At 34.1% G+C, this 21,242-nt stretch overlaps 2 protein-coding genes across 2 annotated transcripts; one reads left to right on the plus strand and one right to left on the minus strand.

The window, feature by feature from the left end:
* Positions 1-1,317: 1,317 nt before the first annotated feature.
* LOC129805367 (dynein regulatory complex subunit 3) lies at positions 1,318-18,985 on the plus strand. The gene is made up of 4 exons (XM_055853249.1): positions 1,318-1,520; positions 9,146-9,608; positions 9,728-10,069; positions 18,418-18,985. Exons 1-4 carry the CDS (start codon positions 1,367-1,369, stop codon positions 18,956-18,958), a joined length of 1,500 nt encoding a protein of 499 aa, XP_055709224.1. The 5' UTR covers positions 1,318-1,366; the 3' UTR covers positions 18,959-18,985.
* On the minus strand, positions 18,949-20,298 carry LOC129805363 (enoyl-CoA delta isomerase 1, mitochondrial). The gene is made up of 2 exons (XM_055853243.1): positions 19,969-20,298; positions 18,949-19,904 (listed from the first exon to the last, which is right to left on the minus strand). The coding sequence occupies exon 2, from the start codon at positions 19,880-19,882 to the stop codon at positions 19,040-19,042; it is 843 nt and encodes a 280-aa protein (XP_055709218.1). The 5' UTR covers positions 19,883-19,904; positions 19,969-20,298; the 3' UTR covers positions 18,949-19,039.
* Between the last annotated feature and the right edge of the window lie 944 nt (positions 20,299-21,242).

A 21,242-nucleotide genomic window follows, 5' to 3' on the forward strand; every position in this document is an offset into this window, starting at 1 on the left:
TTTTATACTTTGCTCTTTTTATGAAACGAAAACACAATTTTTCCATCAATAATTATTTTTTCAGCTGTTTTACCCAAATATATAGAATTACTCAATTTGTTAAAGTGTAATGGTATTATCCCTTAAGATGGATACCATTACAACTCCACCTACGGAAGAGTTGATATGTCTATCATTGAATTTCCACTGGGTGGGTCACAAGGCGAATCCAATTGTTTTTCCCCCAAATCTATATCGATTTCAATCGCGTTCTGCCCTAGTAAATCATCATCGTAGGGATTAGCTTGCACTTTTTCATCCACCTACAGAGCATTTTCGATGGGATATTGAAAACCAGGGATTTTTTGTTTCAACGGATTTGTCAGAAACGTATGGTTTAAAACTGCACAACACACACACACTGAAAATTCCTGACACGGTAAAATTCTGCAAAATCCACTCTGGCGGTAACTTGGGAATGAAGATGATGAATATTCAATGGCATAGATATAGATATATACTACTATTTTTTTGTACTGAACATCGAAATCCTCTCAATTGTAGGTATAATTTCCACATTGTCACACCATATACAATTGGTAATCACTGCACGAATGTCCTCCGCTTTGGGATCATAATTATTCCAATTTCAAATGCAAACAATCACATTTATTGTCTGCAGTAAAAGCACTTCACTTTACCAACACCTTTTTCTGCCATAGACACAGTTTAGATTTAGCGAAGGATATCCTTCTATGGGGAGCACTCATTAGAATTCACTGGGAATATTGGCAAGAATCACTTTGGTAGGAGTCCCTGGAGCTCCCGAATGGGAGGAAGGGCATGAAAATTGGAATTAGGGGTTAATGTAAATAGTGGGGTATACCTTGCTCGTGACTCGCACATTTAAGTTTGAAATAATATAGCAAATCACATTTGAGTCACAGGCACCCACAAAGGGATCACTATGGTGAAAACGGTCGTGTTTATTGAACAAACGCTTCCAAAATACTGGGTATTTGTGAGGGAAAACACAATCCACGGAGCCGCTAATACCTTCAGTGACTTTTCATACATGAAAACACCCCCATCGTGAGTTGTGTTGTGGCCCAATTGAGTCCACTTGGTGGCTTGTGAATTATACATAAGGGGAAATTCTGTCTCTGTTTCGTGAGTTCTTTTTTTTCCATAAAAATTCTCTTTTCAGTTTTCCTTCAAGTTTCTTGTTTATTTCCTCTCTATACTTTTGCCCTTTCTTTCCTTGTCAGAACCATATACCAAGTGTTGTATCTGAAATTGTATGTCACATCGATTATCCTCTATAGCTGGCAAATTTGTAAAATCCACCCACCACCCACCATACACTAAAGACCATCCTGGGATAACAATGGAGTCTTCAGCCATTGATCCAGGTGTTATCAATGAGAAGATGCTTCGGGTTGCTATTGAAGAGCAAGGATACCGTGGTGAAGCACAGAGATTGTCGCAGTTGGAGCCCATTAATTACGCCAAAATTACAAGCATTCGACTAGAATTTCTAAGTATGCAAAACTTTCTTCTCGCACCATTGAAAAGTTTAACCATATCTCCCTCACACTCCCTCAATATCCAGATCAAACCACACTTAAATCTCACCCAAAAGCTTCCGGTATCTCCTCCAGATACAATAGAGCCATACATTTCTGAATTTGCGAGAAATGCTTAGATTTTAATAATGTTATAAAGTGAGAAGCAATGGAAATTTAAATTTAATACTCTTGTGAATTGGTGTTGAATAAGACAAGTATAGATAATTTACTGCCGAGGGTGAAATATGTGAATTCCTAACAAATATTCCACCAGCTGATTCAGCCAAATTACCTGCCATTGTGCGCTCAAAGTCATTCAATGTATTCCCACTGAAATTTAACTTTTCATAGTGGATTATTTTGCAGAAAAAAGGCTATTAGCGAAAAGTATAGAATGTACTATGGGAAATATCGAGCTAGTAAAATCAATTTCATAATTTATACATAAGATAGCTATCACAAAATATATAATAAATTAAATTTTTAAGACAACTGTCGAACCAGTATGCCTACGTTGCGTCGATTTTCCTACTTTCACATTAATTTAAAAAAAAAAACATATTTATGCTATTTGAATCTATTATAACCAATTATCGTAATTGAAGTAAAGTGTTTTATCACTAAATAAATCAAAGTCTTTCAATTAGTTAAAAACGATAAAAAATAGACGTATAAATGCATTTTATACCAACAATTAGGGGAAACTGGGCAGTGGTAAATATGGGGTAGTTGTAAACACTGGGATTCTCTTAATTTGATATTGAACTTCAAAAGACGAAAACTATATTTATGTATTCATTAACTATAGGGATCCTTTACCACTGAAGAAATGGTCGACTTAAGTCCAAGTAGTGTAGACAATGTAGACATAAAAATTAGTGTTTACAACCACCTCCCGTTTACTACTACCCCAATTTCCTCTAATATAAATCGCCTTAAAATTTAAATGTGTTAATAAAATACCCAGGATACAAAATTGTGATTTCAATAATAAAGAGCAGGAACAATTTCAGCACAATAAACAAATATCTCAAAAGCAATTACCCAATGAGTAGGGAAAGTTTGATATAGTAAATCGGATGTTTTTTACTAGCTCCCAGAAGACTTGAAAAATATCAAATCAGCACATTTTTATAGAAAATTTACCACTCTTTAACTTTGCATAAATCCAATTTTCCTCTATCTCAGAAAGAAATGTGCTTTACCGAGCTATTTTCTAAAAGTTGATTTTATGGTCATTCTCAAAAATGCTGGGGCAAATATCGTCAAGCCTATAGTCTCTAAATATTCACATCTTCCCTATTTAGGGCTCTCAAAAATGAAGGACATATCCAATTGATCTAAATTGTTCTTGAAATACTCAATTAATGTATTTTTTAAATATATCAAATTTTCAAATTAACTTGCCTCATTTTGTGCCAAGCTTCCTAAATTTATAATTTTTCGAAACCAAATTAAGACTTGACTTTAAGAAAAAAAAATTGTTGGATTTCAGAAACTCAAAACTGTGCCTTAGCTGACTATGAAGCAAATAATTTTCTTATAGCCATAACAGCCATAATATCAATAAATTAAAGCTGCAAAAATCAGAAAAAAGGTTATGAAAGGGATAGTAAGGGATAGTAAAGCGTCCCATGCTTTGCAAAATGCACGAACTCGCGACTTAACCGTTTACCAATTCACAACCGTTTTATACCGATTAATATATTACTCCAAAGATTACCCAAATTAACTTAGGAATAATATATTGAGTACTTCAATTTCCAAAAATTTGTTGTCGGCTATACCGGTTATGTCGACTTGTCAGCAATTCAAAAACCTTTCCAACTAGCGCAAAAATGATACCATTTGTTTGAGAAATACACTCTCTAGAACCTTTTTAAACTTTTACCTTGAAAATAGTTATTTGGAATGACTCAACGGTATTTCTGCATAAAGACGAAATGTCCGCCTGGGTAATCTATAAAGCATATTCAAAAATGAAAAAAATTGTACGACGCGTTTTCGAGCAATCCCAGAAAACATGATTTTAAAGGGGAGGGAAATGGGGAAAATGAGGGGCATATAGTAACGGTCCCAGGGTCGACTTATGGGGAAGAGGTCCCCCGAAGCTTCCAAGTCTCTATCTCTAACTGTTTCGGCTCTAAGCATGATAACGACCGGACGAACGAACAAGTAGAGTGACGTCAAAAAACTCGAAACTCCAGATTTCCAAAATTTTAGCTGAGATTCTTTACAATCTCAGCTTTTGTGGTAATAGGTGAAATCCGACCTCGTCAGATCGAGCCCAAATTTTGGATTTACACGTTTTGACACTCATAGATCACGAAAATCATGTGTGCTAAAAAGCGTTTTTCGTGGACGTTTATCATTCTATGACCATTGCTTTGTAAATGTATATTGTAAATGTAAATTGTAAATGTAAATTTACTTTAATAATATTAATATAATAATAATGCTGGCACAACATTCCATGAAGGAACAAGGCCTTCCCGCAAGGGGATTTCTAGACATGCATTATTATTTTTTTCTTATACAGGGGGATGGGGTTGTCAGTCTCATGCCCGTGGAATCAAGTACAGTGAAGCTCACTAGATACAATACAAACACCTTTAACCCTTTAAGGACGATTGGGTCACCCGTGACCCAAAAAGGAAATTTTTCCTACAGCCTTCTAATGGTGTATTTTGCTCTAAAGAGTTAGAAAAAATTATTTTTTCTGCCCTCGATTTTTGACCTTCTCGTCATTAAAGGATTAACGCCAGAAAAATTCCTGGTGACCTAAAGAGGATTCGAACCCGGGACCCTTGCATTATAGGGCGAGTACTCTACCACTTGACTCATTGAGTGCTAATTGAGAAAGAAAACCAATTGCGAAGCTAAATTACATCATGTTAAAGCTCAATTCCATTTAAAAATATTAGAAAAAGTCCAATTTCAAAGCTGCCCCACTTTCCTCTAGCTAAAATACTAGAAACAAAATGTATCTTTTGTATGTAGAATATTCCCTTTAATATATCTCTTTTGCGTGCGAATTGTGAATTTATTTAATTCCATTAAAGAAACCCAATCACAATTTAGAAAATAATTCTGTTGGTACTTCATGTGAGAGTTACACTTAATAACGCTCCAAATATTTCACTCGCTGAGTATATTTGGGGAACAATGTCCTTTTAATTACCACAAGAGGTTTTATTTATATTTGTATATATTACGTTATACTGAAATTTAATTCAATTTCACAATAAAATATTTAAAAGGGATTTAAAGCATCAAACATTCCGTACCACTCTCAATCTTGTCCATTTCCATTCCATTGAAAATGTTTTGTGAGAGAAAAGTGGAAGATTTATTGTTGAGCAAATCCAATTCATTATACTGCAACTGTGTTATTATTTGAATATTGTTATTTGAAACAATAATTCAAGCTCAGCTCCCAACAATGGATTGACGCTGTTTTTGCTGGGTGGAAGTTAAAAGTGCTTCTTCCACAAAAGGGTCATGCTTTTGATGAAGCTTAAAAGGACTTCGGAGGAAAAAAATCCATTGTTCTTTTGAGTAATTTTACGTCTTGATTAGTGGTTTTCACCATTGTGAATTACTCGACGCATTAAGCCACTATTCTAAGATTTTCTACCATAAATTGTAATGCTTTTTTACCTTATTGAGATGTAGGTTGGTTTATTGCAATTTTCATTTGTATTTTCTCCTTTTCATCAATATTGTGTGGAGAACGATTTATTTTGTGGATTGAGAAGCGTACATGCCGTACATGCACATAAGGATAAATTCACCACTTATTTCTCTATTTTTACTACAGCAATTTAATCAATACAGTATAATTCCTTTGTCACAACACAATAATTACACCGATTAGACGTAAAATCCAATAAAAATTGTCTAATCAGAGCAATTTTTTCAACATGAATCAGTTTTTTTTCATGAAGATTGAATTGCACATTTCAACACTTTTTGATAACTTTGGAGAATCCTCAATAATATAACGTATATGTATTTATGTATTCTTCCCTGGTAAACTTTGAGATCCATTTATAGTGATTCAATTATAGCGAATGAAATGATTTGAATTTCAATTGAGATAAAACACTTTATTGGTTTCTTCACTCTCTATTTTTCTCCCCAATAAATTTACATTTATCTATATATTTTTGATATACTTTGTGATATTAATTCAACACCCTTTATACTATTGAATTTAGTTCCACAGAAACTTTTATCTTGTTGAGAAATTATACTCTGATTCATAAGATTTACTCAAATGGCATCTCTATCAATTTTGTGAAAATAGCTCATGGAACAATAAAAAAAACTTAGCATAAATTTAAAAAGATTTTTGCTGAATTTCACATGAAAATCATTTATCAGGAACTTTGTTAGACATTCGAAATTGAGATATTAATTTCCTCGTAACTAAATCAATGGGAAAATCGTGTTATAAAATTTATTATTTAAACGATTTAAGCTGTAACAAAAGCACAAAAGCACATTTCCAAAAAAATTTCAATTATTTTATAATTCATTCGATAAATTATTTTGACTCGTCAACAAAAATCAAGACAGTTTTTCTCATTGTGCTAGAAAAACTCCGTCACATGAATTAATCAATCTTTTCGGGGAATGAGATTAAATAGTAGAAAGTAGTAGGACATTTGTCTAATTGAATTATTTTCACCTGTCCCAGCCAAACGTTCTGGCATGACTCATCATGCCCTCTGACCTTTTTCCTACTTTTTTTCCTTTTGAGTCTAATAAATTGCAAGTAAAACTGTAATATGTTTAATTTTTGGAACACTGTCATCAACATTGGTTAAGTATAAGCATATAACACTAAGTCTATATAACAATTTATATTAATAAAATATGGGTGGCATTATTCAACAATAAAAAATTTAGGGTAAGTGTGCCAAATTTCGGCATAGTTGCATGCAAGCGCCAAAGTCTCAAGTTTGAAATGTAATATCTTTAATAGAAATTGATTTTTTCTTTCATTCCTTTTACTTTAGGAGTGTTGCTTAGAACCTTGTAGACAGTTTACCATCTTTATTCACTTTAAAATAATTCTTAATACATTTTAAAATGAATAAAAATGTAGACATAGCTTTGGTGCCCTCTTTCGGCCACCTTCATTCTCATAGTTTCTTGGCCCTTCGGGAATTCTTCCAATATTTTTTTCACGTCATCTCCTTTGTCGAAGCGACATTTTTTGTTAATTTTTGCATTGTATAATCTCTAGAATATGTAAAAACTAAAAATTCATGGAAATTCGAGGAACAAAAAATGTGGCCGCAATTGCAAGCTGGCCGGAATTTGGCACACACCCTAGCTTTCGTTTTCTAAAACCGCTTTTTGATTTAACCCTTTGTGGATGAATATGTCATCAGTTAGTAAGAAAGTATTTTTTTACTCTCTTCTAAAGGCAAACGATATAAGTGTATAAAAAATTGTTATTTGCCTTTAAAAGTATGAAAGTAAAAAAGTATTGTCTTACTAATGGATGACCCACTCGGGATTAAGAGTCTTTAGAATAAAATTAAACTTTGCTTTATCATTTTCATTGTCCGTTTTCAATATAGCTGCTTTGGAAATTATCAAAATTAGTTTAAAAGATCCACAATACTAAAGCTCAAAATAATAAATAAAATATTCTAACAAAAGATCAAGGTGTACTCATATAAATGGCATTGGATGATATATAGGGAAGAGTAGTAACTTTGCTCATCGAAAATGACTTTACCTCTTTAGCTTTTCATTAATTTTAGCATTTAATGATGGTCTTCACCGATCAGATACACCATGTCCGATCTGCGAAGACCATCTTTAAGTGCCAGAATTAATACAAAGCTTTCGAAAAGCATAGGTGCAAATTTACTCCCAGAGTTCAATGGCACCAAAAAAAACTATGTCCAAAAAAACATTAGGATTTAGTTAGAAGAAAGGTCATTCAACCATTTTTAAATTAGTTTAGCGAGTTTCCCTAATCTACAATTTTGTACAGTTTACCTATCAAGAAATTGTGATAACTTTCACAATTTCTTCATAGTACAATGTAGGGGAAGGTGGGGTAGTTTCACACATACAGTAATTGCAAAAGTATACATTTTTCAGACAATAAATAATTATTGTGTGATTTTCGCGGACCGTGGAATTTTTCACGGATTTTTCGCAGACTGTGGAATTTTTCACGGATTTTTCGCAGACTGTGGAATTTTTCGCGGATTTTCGCAGATCGCTGAATTTTTCGTGGATTTTCGTAGACCACGGAATTCTTCGCAGTTTTTTGCTGATCCGACATATTAAACTTTACAGTTTTTCGGATATTTTGTGTATTTCTCTTGCAATTTTCTTAATTTTCAAGTGAAATTTGGCATATCTCAAGCTTAAAGAAGGCTCTTCTAAATGGATGTCCAGTTTGAGGTCTCTCTCACTCTCTCTCATAATTTCCGAGCAATTCGGCTTTAAAGTTTTACAGGTATTTTTGTGCATTTCTGACAATCGAATTTGCATGCTTTACAATTTGCAAGAATCTTTTCCAAGTTGCACGCATTTCGAGGTTGCCTGTAATGAATCTCAGCTACCATAAGCTCATCTGGGCTTATCACTGATCATTTTCCATTTTAATTTGTTTGAGTACAGAATACCAAGAAAAAGAAAAGGAAAATTTGAAATTCTTCAAATGTTCGACTTCGAATTTGCCCCCATTCCGAATTTTCTATGAAAGAATCACACCTACCACAAGTCCATTTAGGCTTATCACTGGCTTTAAATAGGAAATATTTAAGAGAAACTAATAAGATATTGCTAATTTATATATGGTTGATATTCTTCAGACAAAATTCTAGCAGCGTGAAACTGCCCCACTTTCTCCTATTTTTGAGGGACAGCGTCGACATTAGAACTTCGAGCGAAGATTTGAACGCTTTGCTACCCCTTTAATAACTTAATTTGTTAGTCTTTGATTTAGTTTAATGATAAAAAAATCAGACTTACTCAACAAAAATTGGTTGAAATATTAAAAAATTATCTAAAAATGGTTTTTCATTAAAATTTGTAAGACTTAGTAGGGCTCAATTAAATAAAATTAAAAACAAAAGCCATATGGTAGAAGTTGGACATGCCAAAGGAATAAAGACAACATGCCGGCTCTTTCTTCTTCAAAATGTAAATAAATCATTTCATAAATATCAGTGTCAATTAATAGAAAATCTTCGAAACTATTTCATAAATCTTTACTAATTGTGACAACATTAAAATCTCATAATTTAATTTATAAAATAATTTAATACACTTGCATTTCTTGCCGAATTTTTATAACAAGATAGCATGAATAGAGCTTATTATATCTTGAAGTTTTCATCTTTTAAACCTATATAACATTTCTAGTACGCCAATTTCAGTGTATAATGCAAAAGTTTTCACGTAAAATTCAATTAATAGAAAGTTTCAATTTATTTTATTCTACAGGACAATTTTGAAGTAGCAAAATATGGAGTAAAACTTTTGAGATTCCTTTTCAGGCATTCAATTTGTGGGCAGTATAAATCTTAAATAGAATCATGTCTCTATATCTCTAATTTCAGACATACTAAAAATAGACCACTTGTGGGTACTCACAAATCTAACAAAATTGTCATTAAACTACAATAAAATTGATAAAATTGAAAATTTGCACATGCTGACGAAGCTAACGGACTTAGATCTCTCATTTAACTATATCGAGAAGATTGAAAATTTAGAGAAACTCACACAATTGGAAGTTATCAGTTTGTATTCGAATCGCATTCAGCAAATTGAGAATCTCCACCATCTGGAGCATCTGCAGATAGTCAGTTTGGCAAAAAATTGCATTAAGACGTACGATGGCATTGAGAAATTGAGATTTCTCAAGAAACTCTCCGTTATCAACTTGGAGGACAATCCAATTTCTCGAGATCTAGACAATCCCACCAGTGAGTACGTGGCGGCCTTTCTACCCCAAATTAAATACTACAATTACACCCTAATTGCTGATGAGACGCGTGCAAGTGCCAGAGAGAAATACTCGTAAGGCCATCCTCCTAATTAGCCTTCCGGACATAAGACAAACTGTTGCTTGATTAATGTCCTTTTGGGCAATTTTTCTTCTCTCTTCCATGACCATATCTTCGCGTTACCACCAAAAGTCGCGAACTGCGAAAACTCGAGGAAATTGAAAGTGAGGAAAAAGTGTTGCGTGAAAAAATCGAAAAGGACGCCAAGGAAGAAGTACTCCTTAGACAATGCTTCGTGGAATTTCTGAATCGTCATCAGTTATTCGACTCTCTCTTTGATGCCTCAGACTCCGTGCTTAATGTTGACGAGAAGGCTATTGGGCTTCGCATGGAGTTCAAGGATCGCTATTTAAGCATTGCTGAGGAGTTAAGAAAAGTTGGAGTGGACGAGGACAAAAGGCGTCAGGTTGAAATTGCTGAATTCAGGAAATGCATCGAAGAAGCTCGAACAGAAACTCAGAAAAAAGCTCAAATGTAAGTTAATAATCCTAGGGGAGACCGGGATACAATTAGACAAGGGTAGAATTAGACAGTGGATTTTTCTCATTTCCCGTAAAATGTACATTGAGCAAAGTATTTTTTAATGAAATTGGGAACACATCCCTATATTCCCTGAAATATTTATAAGTCTGATCCTGTCATCCTACAATTTAGAAGCATTTTTATAAAATGGGTATAAAATTGTAATTTTGATGATACAGTTTTTGGCCCAGCATTTGGTTTTCTGAGTTTCTATTGTAGATATCATACACTCAGTCCCGGCATTAAGTCCTTCGGGATTATGCACCTGACGGAATTATGCACACACAATTATGCAAATTTGCCTACCATCGGGAGTCAATTTATGAAATCATTTTTGAAATACGCCTGAATGCATACTATTGTGCGACGCGGGAAATTTGAAAACATTTTGCTACTTTTTCAGAACAAAATTTTAATTTCTTTTTTTTAAGGTATTTTTTTTATTATTCTAACCATTTATTGAAGAACTCTGGCCATGTACTGTTTGTTAATGCATTTATATTGTTGAATTAGTTGAAACATTTGAATCTTTTTGTTTGAACTACTTTTACCGACTTTTACTCTGCGCGAAATTCGTTCAACGGTCAATTTATTCAAAAGAAAGCCCCTGTAGGTATGCAAATTTTCTGGATGCATAATGCCATTTCGCGCGTTTTTTTCGGTCCCGAAAATGTGCATAATGCCGGGATCTAGTGTAGTTTTACATTACTCCTGGTTTAGTAAAGGTTATTAAGAGGCACAAAATAGATTTATCGTTTAAATTTTTGTGAAGCAAGGGACTAACTCAAGTAAGTTGATTCCTTGTCATTCTAATCTCAGAAAAAATTCGCATCATTTAAAAATGACAAGGAGCTAACAAATGAAATATATTTTAATAAATAAATTGTTTTTGTTTAGTCATTGAATTGAAATAATTATTTTACACAAAGTTTAATTTTTGATGCTGTCTATTGAATTTCTAATTTCTATCCTGAGTAAGTACAAAATAGAGTGCCAACACTGAGAGAAATCCGAAAAAGTTAAAATAACATTCCGGAAATGTTAATTTTACCCTGCAGTATTAATCCAAAATCGGTGTAAATATGATTTTTTTTAGGTGTATTAGGAGTTAAAGTTACCCTTTTTCATGTTATTTCTACCCTTAAAAAGGTGTAAAATTAACATTAAAAAATGTTGATATATTTTTACACCTAAAAAGTGATAAAGTTATGAGGAAAAAAAGTTAATCGCACACACAGAAAAATGAAAAATTCTTAAACAGAAACACCCAGGAATTTAATTTCAAAACCCATCGAATGAATGCCAATGCCCTAATTCTAAATCCTTGATCATTTAGTTTTAGTTGCAATTTGCAAATCTTTTCCAGCTAATGCTGAACTTAAGTTCCCGATCTCTTAACTTGAAAGAGCTAAGGATTCTAGCCCATTTCTTTGACTCAGAGCTTCTAAGCTTAAACGCCTCGGGGATTTTCTAATATCCGGGTAGTAAATTTTACTGGCCGCATATTAGATATTAGAATTTAACTGGAAGACAGTAAATTTTAACGGAGGATAGTAATTTCGATTGAAATTACTATCCAAGCCAGTAAAATTTGCCATCCTGCTGTTAGAATGTCATTTTGGAATATCGTGTGTGCCGATGCAACGGTTCCCGATATGCTTTGAATACATTATAGCTATTCGTGGCGCAGCTGGAAGATGCTCGACTGTCATCACAAAGGTCGCGTGTTCAAATCTCGGCGCAGGCTTAAATGTTGGAAAAAGATTTTCACGCACCAAATGGCTTTGAAATACAGAGAATATCATCCAGGGAGGGCCCCAAGCCCTCAAACAATGGTCAAAAAATTAATAAAAATCACACAGAAAAATGGAAAATTCTTAAATAGAGAAACACCCAGGAATTTAATTTCAAATCCCATCCAATGAATGCCAATGCCCTAATTCTAAATCCTTTGATCATTTAGTTTTAGTTGCAAATCTGTAGACATTTTTCATTTTCCAGCTAATGCTGAACTTAAGTTCCCGATCTCTTAATTTGAAAGAGCTAGGGATTCTAGCTCATTTCTTTCGCTCAGAGCTTCTAAACTTAAACGCCTCGGGGATTCACGTCCAATTTAAGTTCCCAGGATCTTATATATTCTTAAATTTAGAGTCAAAATTTTTCTGTGTGCACCCCCGTTTTTTTCTCAGTGAATGGAGTCGTGACACGTTCTTAAACTGTCAATAGGTGTTCCTTCGACCTTATATAAAAATTAGTAAATTTCAAATGGTGACCTCGTCAAAAAATCATTTTTCTTAATTTTTTTTGGAGGTAGATAGCGAACAACTTCCTAACTAAACTCCACGCAAAAGCTACTTTATAACGGTACACATTCCAAATTTACCACCACAAATTGCATACTTATTGCATACATTTAGAGGTAATTAAAAAAATATTTCACAATTTAGCTCCTAATGGTAGGCAAAAATATGTAATTGTCTGTGCATAGTCCTGTCAGGTGAATAATATATCAAAGTACATAATCCCGGACCCTCCATACAAAAATATCGTTAAATCATTCCTAATAACGGTTTTTTTCAAGGTCAAAGGTTGAAAAGGCTCTTTTAGAGTATCATATCATACTATAGAGCGCATTTATCAACCGAATGGGGTCATGTTTAAGCTCGTTGAAGAGGTCTTGGACTTTTTGACAAGATTAAACTGGTTTCCAATCGGTTATGAATCCGTAATGGACCGATTTATCGGTAACAATTTTTTATCAAAAACTCAATTGTATTACAGTACTATCTTTCTATATGCACACTCTCTATATGCACAGCTTTTGTGTCGGTTGCATTCAAAATCAATTTGTTTACATTTTGACAAAGTAATAAAAAAATTATTTTCTTGGTAACTAATTTTTCTTGTTTTTAATTTTCTTAATTTTATTTTTTCTGTCTCATATTATATTTAAAATAACACGGGAAATTCTAGAACAAAAAAAATGATAATTTATTGAAAGAAAGAAAAAAACCGTTGGGAATTTCAAAAAAAGTTGTGCATATTCAGAGAGAGAACTGTCAAAAAAAGTACCCAAACTGTGCATATAGCGAGACAGCACTGTACTCCTAAGATTTTTGGGCGATCTTTTGAATGATTCAATCGATAATAAATCTGTTATAAACCTGTAAAATGTAAATGATGCAAAAGTACTTTTGGAGATAATATAGTATGTATCTAAGTCACCAGTTTGAGCATTCTCCAGACCTTTGCCATAGTTTTTACACAGAAGCACTCAGACCTACACTGAGAAAAAACGGGGGTGCGATTAACTTTTTTTCCTCATAACTCTAACACTTTTTAGGTGTAAAAATATATCAATATTTTTTAATGTTCATTTTACACCTTTTTAAGGGTAAAATTAACATGAAAAAGGGTAACTTTAACCCCTAATACACCTAAAAAGCATAATATTTACACCGATTTCGGATCAATACTGCAGGGTAAAACAAACATTTCCGGAATGTTATTTTAACTTTTTCGGATTTCTCTCAAATGGCATTTTTTCCTAAAGAGCAATGACTTATTAGTCCGATATATTTCGAAATTGTGAGTTTACAACTGTATAAAAATAAAGATTTCATAATGTTCGCCGAAATAATACAAGAATTACGAGTAAATTTATTTAAATCGCGGTGTAATATCTGCAGAATTTTAACAGCTCGAACTCCAAGAGAGAGCAGTTTTCACAAAACATTTTTTTTTTTTCAAATTCTCAACATCCTGGTTGCTAAATGGTAAGAGATATTGACTTCTGGTCTTCAGTGACCCCCTACAAGTCAACATTCTCTAGCGAACTAACTTACTTAAATCAGCCCCCACCCCATTCATCCCCTCCCAAAACATGAATTCATTCATTCATGTTCAGGGGTCGCGAGCCCATATTAGCAGCCCACACTTGTCGATCCTCCGCCACTTCAGGAAGATGTTCGAGTTCGATCCCAAGGCGCTCCCACGCAAGATCCTGAATTTTATTCAGCCATCTTGTCCTAGGTCTGCCCCGAGGTCGAGGTCTCGTAGCGTAGCTTTTCATGAATTTTTGACTTATCTCAAAATTGGCCCAAGCGATTTCAATGATTTTCGGATATGTTTTGTAGTAAGTCCAGCTGAACATTTCGTCCTAGATACCTTTCACCGGTTAATTCGCCATCTTCGATTATTGAATGTCAAAGTTCAAACACCCTAGAGAGCTTACCTTTCAACGGTTTTGGACAAATTTTGACTTCTTTGAAATGTCTTTTAATTCTGAACCCGACTGGATTAGTCACAATTGGTTATGGATCGGGAAAGTAACGATAATAACTCCAGTTATAAAATACTCTTTTTCACATTTTTTTAGTCTTGTGACCCGGTTTTATAGTTAGTCCAGCTGAACATAAAAACATCGACACCTTTCACCGGTTAAATCGCCATCTTGAATTATTAAAGATGGCCTAATTTTTAACCAATTTGGTCAAATTAAATTCATTAAAATATTAATGTTTGATTTTTAAATACCCTCTTCTTGAAAAATTTTCAACATCAAGATGATTTTGTGGTAATTTATAGACAAATTAATCGAAATTAATCTTATACAATAATAGCAATATAAATTTCCGTAAAAGAATATAAGACAGAGCTCCTTCTCGGGAGTTCGAGCAGCGCGCAAAGCTTTGGACGTTTTGCCACTCTTTTACAAGGAATAGTGAAAATAGCTTCCACTTTTTATTAGGCTTGATGGATCTCTGGTTGAAAAAATCAATTTTTTTAGACTGACATTTTCAAAAAACCTGTTTTCCTGATTTATAAAAGATTTTAGAAAAAAAAATCAATAAAATTTTCAGGCACATTAAAGACAAATTTAAAATTTGTTTAAGAGTTTTATTGGTTTTTCTTGTTTTTTTTTTTATTTTTGTTTTTTTATTTATTTATTAATTTTTGTAAGCTGAGTTCTGCCCAACGCACAATGATTTTTGTTTTGTAAATATGTTATGGACTTTTCAATGAGAGTGAATGAAACCTACATCTAGTCATCTCGCTCACTCTCATTGAAATGTCAAATACATGGTTACAAAACAAAAGTTATTGTGCGCTAGGCATTATGTGTAATGACCATCTCACAATAACTTTTGTTTAGTAAACATGTTTTCGACATTTCAATGAGAGTGAGTGAGATCTAAATCTAGTCATCTCGCTCACTTTCACAAGCAATTTCGAAAACATGTTTACAAAACAAATGTTATTGCGCGTTGGGCATTATTCGTCGTACTGTTAATTTTTTTCATTTTGCTTTTTTGAGAAATAGTCACGCTATTGTTATTTCAAAAATAATTTAAAAGAAATGAAAAATATCCAAAATTACTTTTAAGGGTTAAGAAACAACTGTATCATCGTGCATGGGTTGTACCGTGTCCCCTAGCTGTGCCTAAGCTTTTCATTAATTTTAGCGCTTATCCGTCAAATCTACCATGTTCGATCGGTGAAGAATTAAAGAAAAAATTAAAAACAGCACGATGATAAATTCACCCCCGGTGTGCAGAATCACCCGGATTAACGATACTGATTTGACCCAGGAATTGTACAGATCTATTACTAACTAAGAAACATCTTCTTTTAGGAAAAAAGTTTGTGTTAAAAGGAAAACATCCTTTTGACAAACCTTTAACAAACAAATACAAAACATTCCTTTCAGAATATACAATTTATTGATAGATCGGATAGATCACAAATCACAGAAAATTTTACGATTTTTCAAAATCAATCAATCATTCATTCATTGTCAACCAGGGTCACGGGCCCAAGCCACCTACACTGAGAAAAAAGCGGGGGTGCGATTAACTTTTTCCTCGTAACTTTAACACCTTTTAGGGGAAAGGCTCATAATTTTGTCCAGTTTCTTATTTTGGACACTTTGAGGATAACATTGGACACTAAAAATAAATTGATTAAAATGATGGATTTTTATTCCAATATTTGATGAATAATGAATTCTATCTAAATATTTGTTCTTTTTGGAAGATTTTGACACTAAATACGTTAAATTTTGAATATGATTTGAGTTGAAATTGCTTTGTTGAAAATTCAGTGTGAGCAATTGCTTACGAGAAATATGACAGAACTTCGTATTTACTTCAGTTCTTATTTAGCTGTGATGAAGTACTAACAATGTTTCTTCGGTTTTTTTGAGTGATATTATTGAATACTCATTGAATATTGAGTTGATTCACGTTAGTGGTGATTTGTACATTTGATCTGAAGTGAGATTTGCCTTGTGAATTAGATTTTTCGTGTGAAAAATGGGAAATTTTTTAGGACATTTACCAGTGAGGTGATGGCTCTTATTTTGGACAGGTGTTTTTCTCACGAAATTTCGTGAAGTTTTAGCTTTTGTGATGACTAGGTTGGACAAATGCCTGGTGAAACAAAGGAGCATCATCTCTACGAAAGAGATGTAGCGAGAAATGCTTTGAAAGGCTCCCGGAAAGGTCAGGGAATGAGCGAATCCGCACGTATTTGGAGTATCGAAGTCAACTCACTTTAATGAACGATATGGAAAGTTTCCGGGCTTCTGTGACATTCTACGTTTCCCTAACATGAACAGGAAGAGGACTTGGTAAGATTGGTTCATCAAATGAAGAACAATAGGCATCCTATTGAGGCGGATTAGCTGTCCAAATTTACAGCCAAGTTGAACAAATTAATAAACAAGTTGTCCAAAATAAAAGACAAAGTCACCTCTACATATCAATTCATTTTTAAACGTATTAAAACTAATTTTAATAAAAATAAGACGATAAATAGCTTTGCTAAGTTTCTAAACAACCCTTCTGAAAAGAGAGTAACAAGAAATGTCAATTAGTATTGAAAATATCGCACTTCAAACTTGGAACTTCGATGCTTATAAGCAGACTGTGCAAAATTATGAGCCCTTACCCTAGGTGTAAAAATATATCAACATTTTTTAATGTTAATTTTACACCTCTTTAAAGGTAAAATTAACATGAAAAAGGGTAGCTTTAACCCCTAATACACCTAAAAAGCATAATATTTTCACCGATTTCGGATCAATTCTGCAGGGTAAAATAAACATTTCCGGAATGTTATTTTATAACTTTTTCGGATTTCTCTCAGGTTAGAGCCCAATCTTCCGCCACTTCATAATGATGTTCGCGGTCGATCCCAAGGCGCTCCAAGGTAATATCTTAAATTTGAATCAGCCACCTTGTCCTGTCTACACCGAGATCGACACGTCCTCACGATGGCTTGCATAGCTTTTCTGGGGGATCTTTCTTCCCAAATAATTATTCCACAGAAAAGTAAACTTTTAGCTTGAGTTGTGCCTCTGTAATATCAAATGAGCGGTGATTGTGTTGAGTTTGTTTTATGTGAAAATTGCTTTGGATTGCCGAAAAAATTTATTGACCAATAAGAAATTACGTTTATTACAAACATAATCTTTAACTCATTTAACCCTTTGATAATGACAAAAGAATCAAGGTGAGATTATAGTGGAAAAAGATGTTTTTTTTGAGATTTTCTAAAAATTTAATTACCGGCAATTATACTCCGTAAAATTCAGATATGCTTTTGGGCTACAGTAGACTCTCATTCAATCGGCTCTTTCTCAATCGGGCGAAAAATTTTGTTGACAATTTTCACGTTTAATTATGAAGCTAATTCAATAAAATTCGCTGTATTTCTTCCTATTTTATCGTGATTCATTATAATTGAGCGCTTTTTGTGGAATTTACAAAGGCTTTGACGCTCAATTCTATCGCTATATCGGATGACATTTCGCCCCATATTCCCGATTGAGAGAGAGTCTACTGTATTTCCCTTGAAATATCATGCCCAACGCACAATAACTTTTGTTTAGTAAACATTCTTTTAACATTTTAATAAGAGTGAGTGAGATCTAGATCTAATCATCTCGCTCTTTCTCATAGGAAATTTTGAAAACATGTTTACAAACAAAATTTATTGTGCGCTGGGCATCACACTTCACATTTTTAATAGTTTTTTTTTTTTTTAAATAATTTGATTGAAAAAAATAATCTCATGCTTTTCACTCTGCGTTAAAGGGTTAATAGAAGAATTTTTCTTTCTTTACGGTCCAATACGTTTAACAATACCTTGTTAAATAATAATCGATATCCCTTATCATTAAGCTTCGAACCTGAAGGCGAACGCGGTTATGCGGCAGTTGAAGAAGCAATTCTATCAGCCTTCCTTACCCTTTTCTCTTTGTCTCAGATGAATTTTAATATTTTTCTATTTTTCAGGCTTATTGAAAAATATTTGGAGGAAAAGGAAGAAAATACTCTGGATGCTTCATGCATCGCCGAACGTCTGGATGAGATGTGGAAGTTCTTGATGGAAGAGGAAGTGCTTCTGTTCGAAAACATTGAGGCTGGGATTGAGACTTTTCGGTCCAACATGGAGCACATGATTGAAGAATTCTTCCACAAAGCCCAAATATGCCTGAATAAGATCAGGGAAGCTGATACTTTGTACCTGGATGCTCTAGAAGAGTCCGTTACAGAATTCATCATGCTGAAAATTACGTCGTCAAGGGAAAATGAGATTCCAACGGATCTTAAGGACACAGACTCAATTGCAAGTCGCATTATTCAGATGGGTCAGAGGCATAGGCTCAAAATTGATGAGATCAAGAGAGTACTCATGGAGAGGGCTAAGGCTTGGGTTAAGGAGTTCATTAAGGGACTGCATGAGGAAGAAGTACAGAGGAATCGAGCCAAGATTATCGAAATCAACTATTTTCTGGACTACGAGAGAGAGAAACATGACGCAAATCTCGTGTAAAATTTTATTGCTGCAATAATATCTTTAAAAAAAATTAACATTTGTGGTAATTAAACTTCTTTTACCGTTCCCTGGTATCTTCTACTTCTTTTTGAGACTCTCAAAATACAATCCCAGACCCTTCTGAACCTGTGGCTGGTTGACTAGGTAGATAAACATCTGGAGATCTTGATCGCGATCCAGTTTCTGCAGGGCTTCCCTCCGGAAAGATTGCTTTGTGAGAGCACGGGCTTCTCTGGGAACTCTTGCAAACAACTGAATGAATTCCGTGCATTTAGCAAGTGCTTCCTCCTTCGTATCTACAATTTCATCAACAAGACCAATCTCATGGGCTTTCTCAGTGCTAAACATCTTTCCCAGGGTCAGAGCTAACTCCACTTCCCGACGTGGCAGGATGTTTTCCATTGTTGACATGAACCAAGACGGTGCCACAATGCCCAGCTGAGTCTCATTCAATCCTATCGTTAAATTTGGCCTCATTACGCGGTATTCACAGCTCATGGCCAGTAGGCACCCTCCAGCAGGAGCATGTCCATTGATTGCAGCAGCTGTGGGAAATCCGGAACCAAAAAGCTTCAACCAAACTTCCTGAAGAGTCGTCCAGAATTCCTTGAGACGTGCTTGATCTGGCTTGTACATTTCCGTGATGTCCAGACCAGCTGAAAAGACAGTATCTAGAGATGATGCCAAGATCATTCCTCTAGATTTATTCTTCTCGACAGCATCCAAAGCTGAAGACAATTCCCTCAAAAGCTCTAAATTCAAGCTGTTTACAGGCTTCCTGTTCATCGTGACTACAGCTATCCCAGTCTTATCATCCACCTCGGTCCTTACGAGTTCCGTGGAGGCAAATCTACAAGCATTGAGGGACAATCTGCTCCCAAAAAGAGGAGACATCCTCTTGACAATCCTTGGCAAAAACATTGTTTCAAAATTGTCGAAAAGACTGCGGAAATGGAAATGTATTTACTTTCTTTATGAGTCTAATAGGAAGATTATGAGATTTTTACCTGAGGCGATAGTATCAATGTCAGCACCAGAAGACGCAATGAATGAAACTGAACTTCGATCTCCACAGAGTTGTCTTTCCGTAAATCACTCTTGCCGCCTCACACACACATTCTCATTCAGCTGACTGGGAAGTCTCAAATAAATCTTGAATTAGAAAAACAAGAGGAGACACAACTCAAATTTTAGTGATAAAAAAAGTACATAAGATGCAAAAATTAACAATAAACATAAACAAAATAAAAACTATGAAAAAGCCCGGAAAAAATCAAAATTTGTGAGGTTATGATAATCACCCGGCTGCACTAACGTAAAATAAACTGCCCAGATGAACATACGTGTCTTACACAAAGTAGCGAAATAAATAATATATACAGTATCACTTACACATAATTCATTGAATTTTTACTATGATTATCTTCGTGATATTACTTATAAAACGGGGATTTCAGTGGCTGAATAGGACATCACGGAATATAAAAGTAATAGAATATGATTACATTGTAACAAAGTATTCTAATACGATTAATAATAATAATAACTTAGAAAACATTGGAAAAAAAACCTTTAAAAAATCTGGTACAGTAGAGTCTCTCAAATCAGAATCTCTCAAATTCGAACGACGCGACGTTTGGATTCAAAATGCCAATTTGTGGTTTCACTCTGACCACAATTAATTATTTCTTGATAACACTCGCAATCTAGTAATGAGGGAGGCGACTTTACATCCTACTATCCGGGCACACAATATCACGCTCTATACCTCATCATCATTTTTCACTTCTATGCCCTAGCACGGTCACCAAGAGAATGATCGGGTTCTCTCACAAAAACTGCCCCTAAGTGCCAAAGTGCTCGAATAGCCGGATCTGCCGGAGGAGGGCACCACTGGTACTAATTCAAATGGTATTCCTATGAGGGGTTATTTAACGGTGCCAAATTGTGGGGTTATGTTAAAAAATTCGTTTTCTGGATGAATGAATATCATATTTGTGTGTTTCTTCCTGAATGTTTACATACATTATGATCGTACAGTGCTGTCTCTCTATATGCACAGCTTTTGTGTCGGTTGTATTCAAAATCAATTTGTTTACATTTTGACAAAGCAATAAAGAAAATTATTTTCTTGGTAACTAATTTTTCTTGTTTTTAATTTTCTTAATTTTGTTTTTTTCTGTCTCATATTATATTTAAAATAGCACGGGAAATTCTAGAACAATTAAAAAATGATAATTTATTAAAAGAAAGAAAAAAACTGTTGGGAATTTCAAAAAAA

This window comes from Phlebotomus papatasi, chromosome 3 (genome assembly GCF_024763615.1).
Source record: "Phlebotomus papatasi isolate M1 chromosome 3, Ppap_2.1, whole genome shotgun sequence".
NCBI lineage: Eukaryota > Metazoa > Arthropoda > Insecta > Diptera > Psychodidae > Phlebotomus > Phlebotomus papatasi.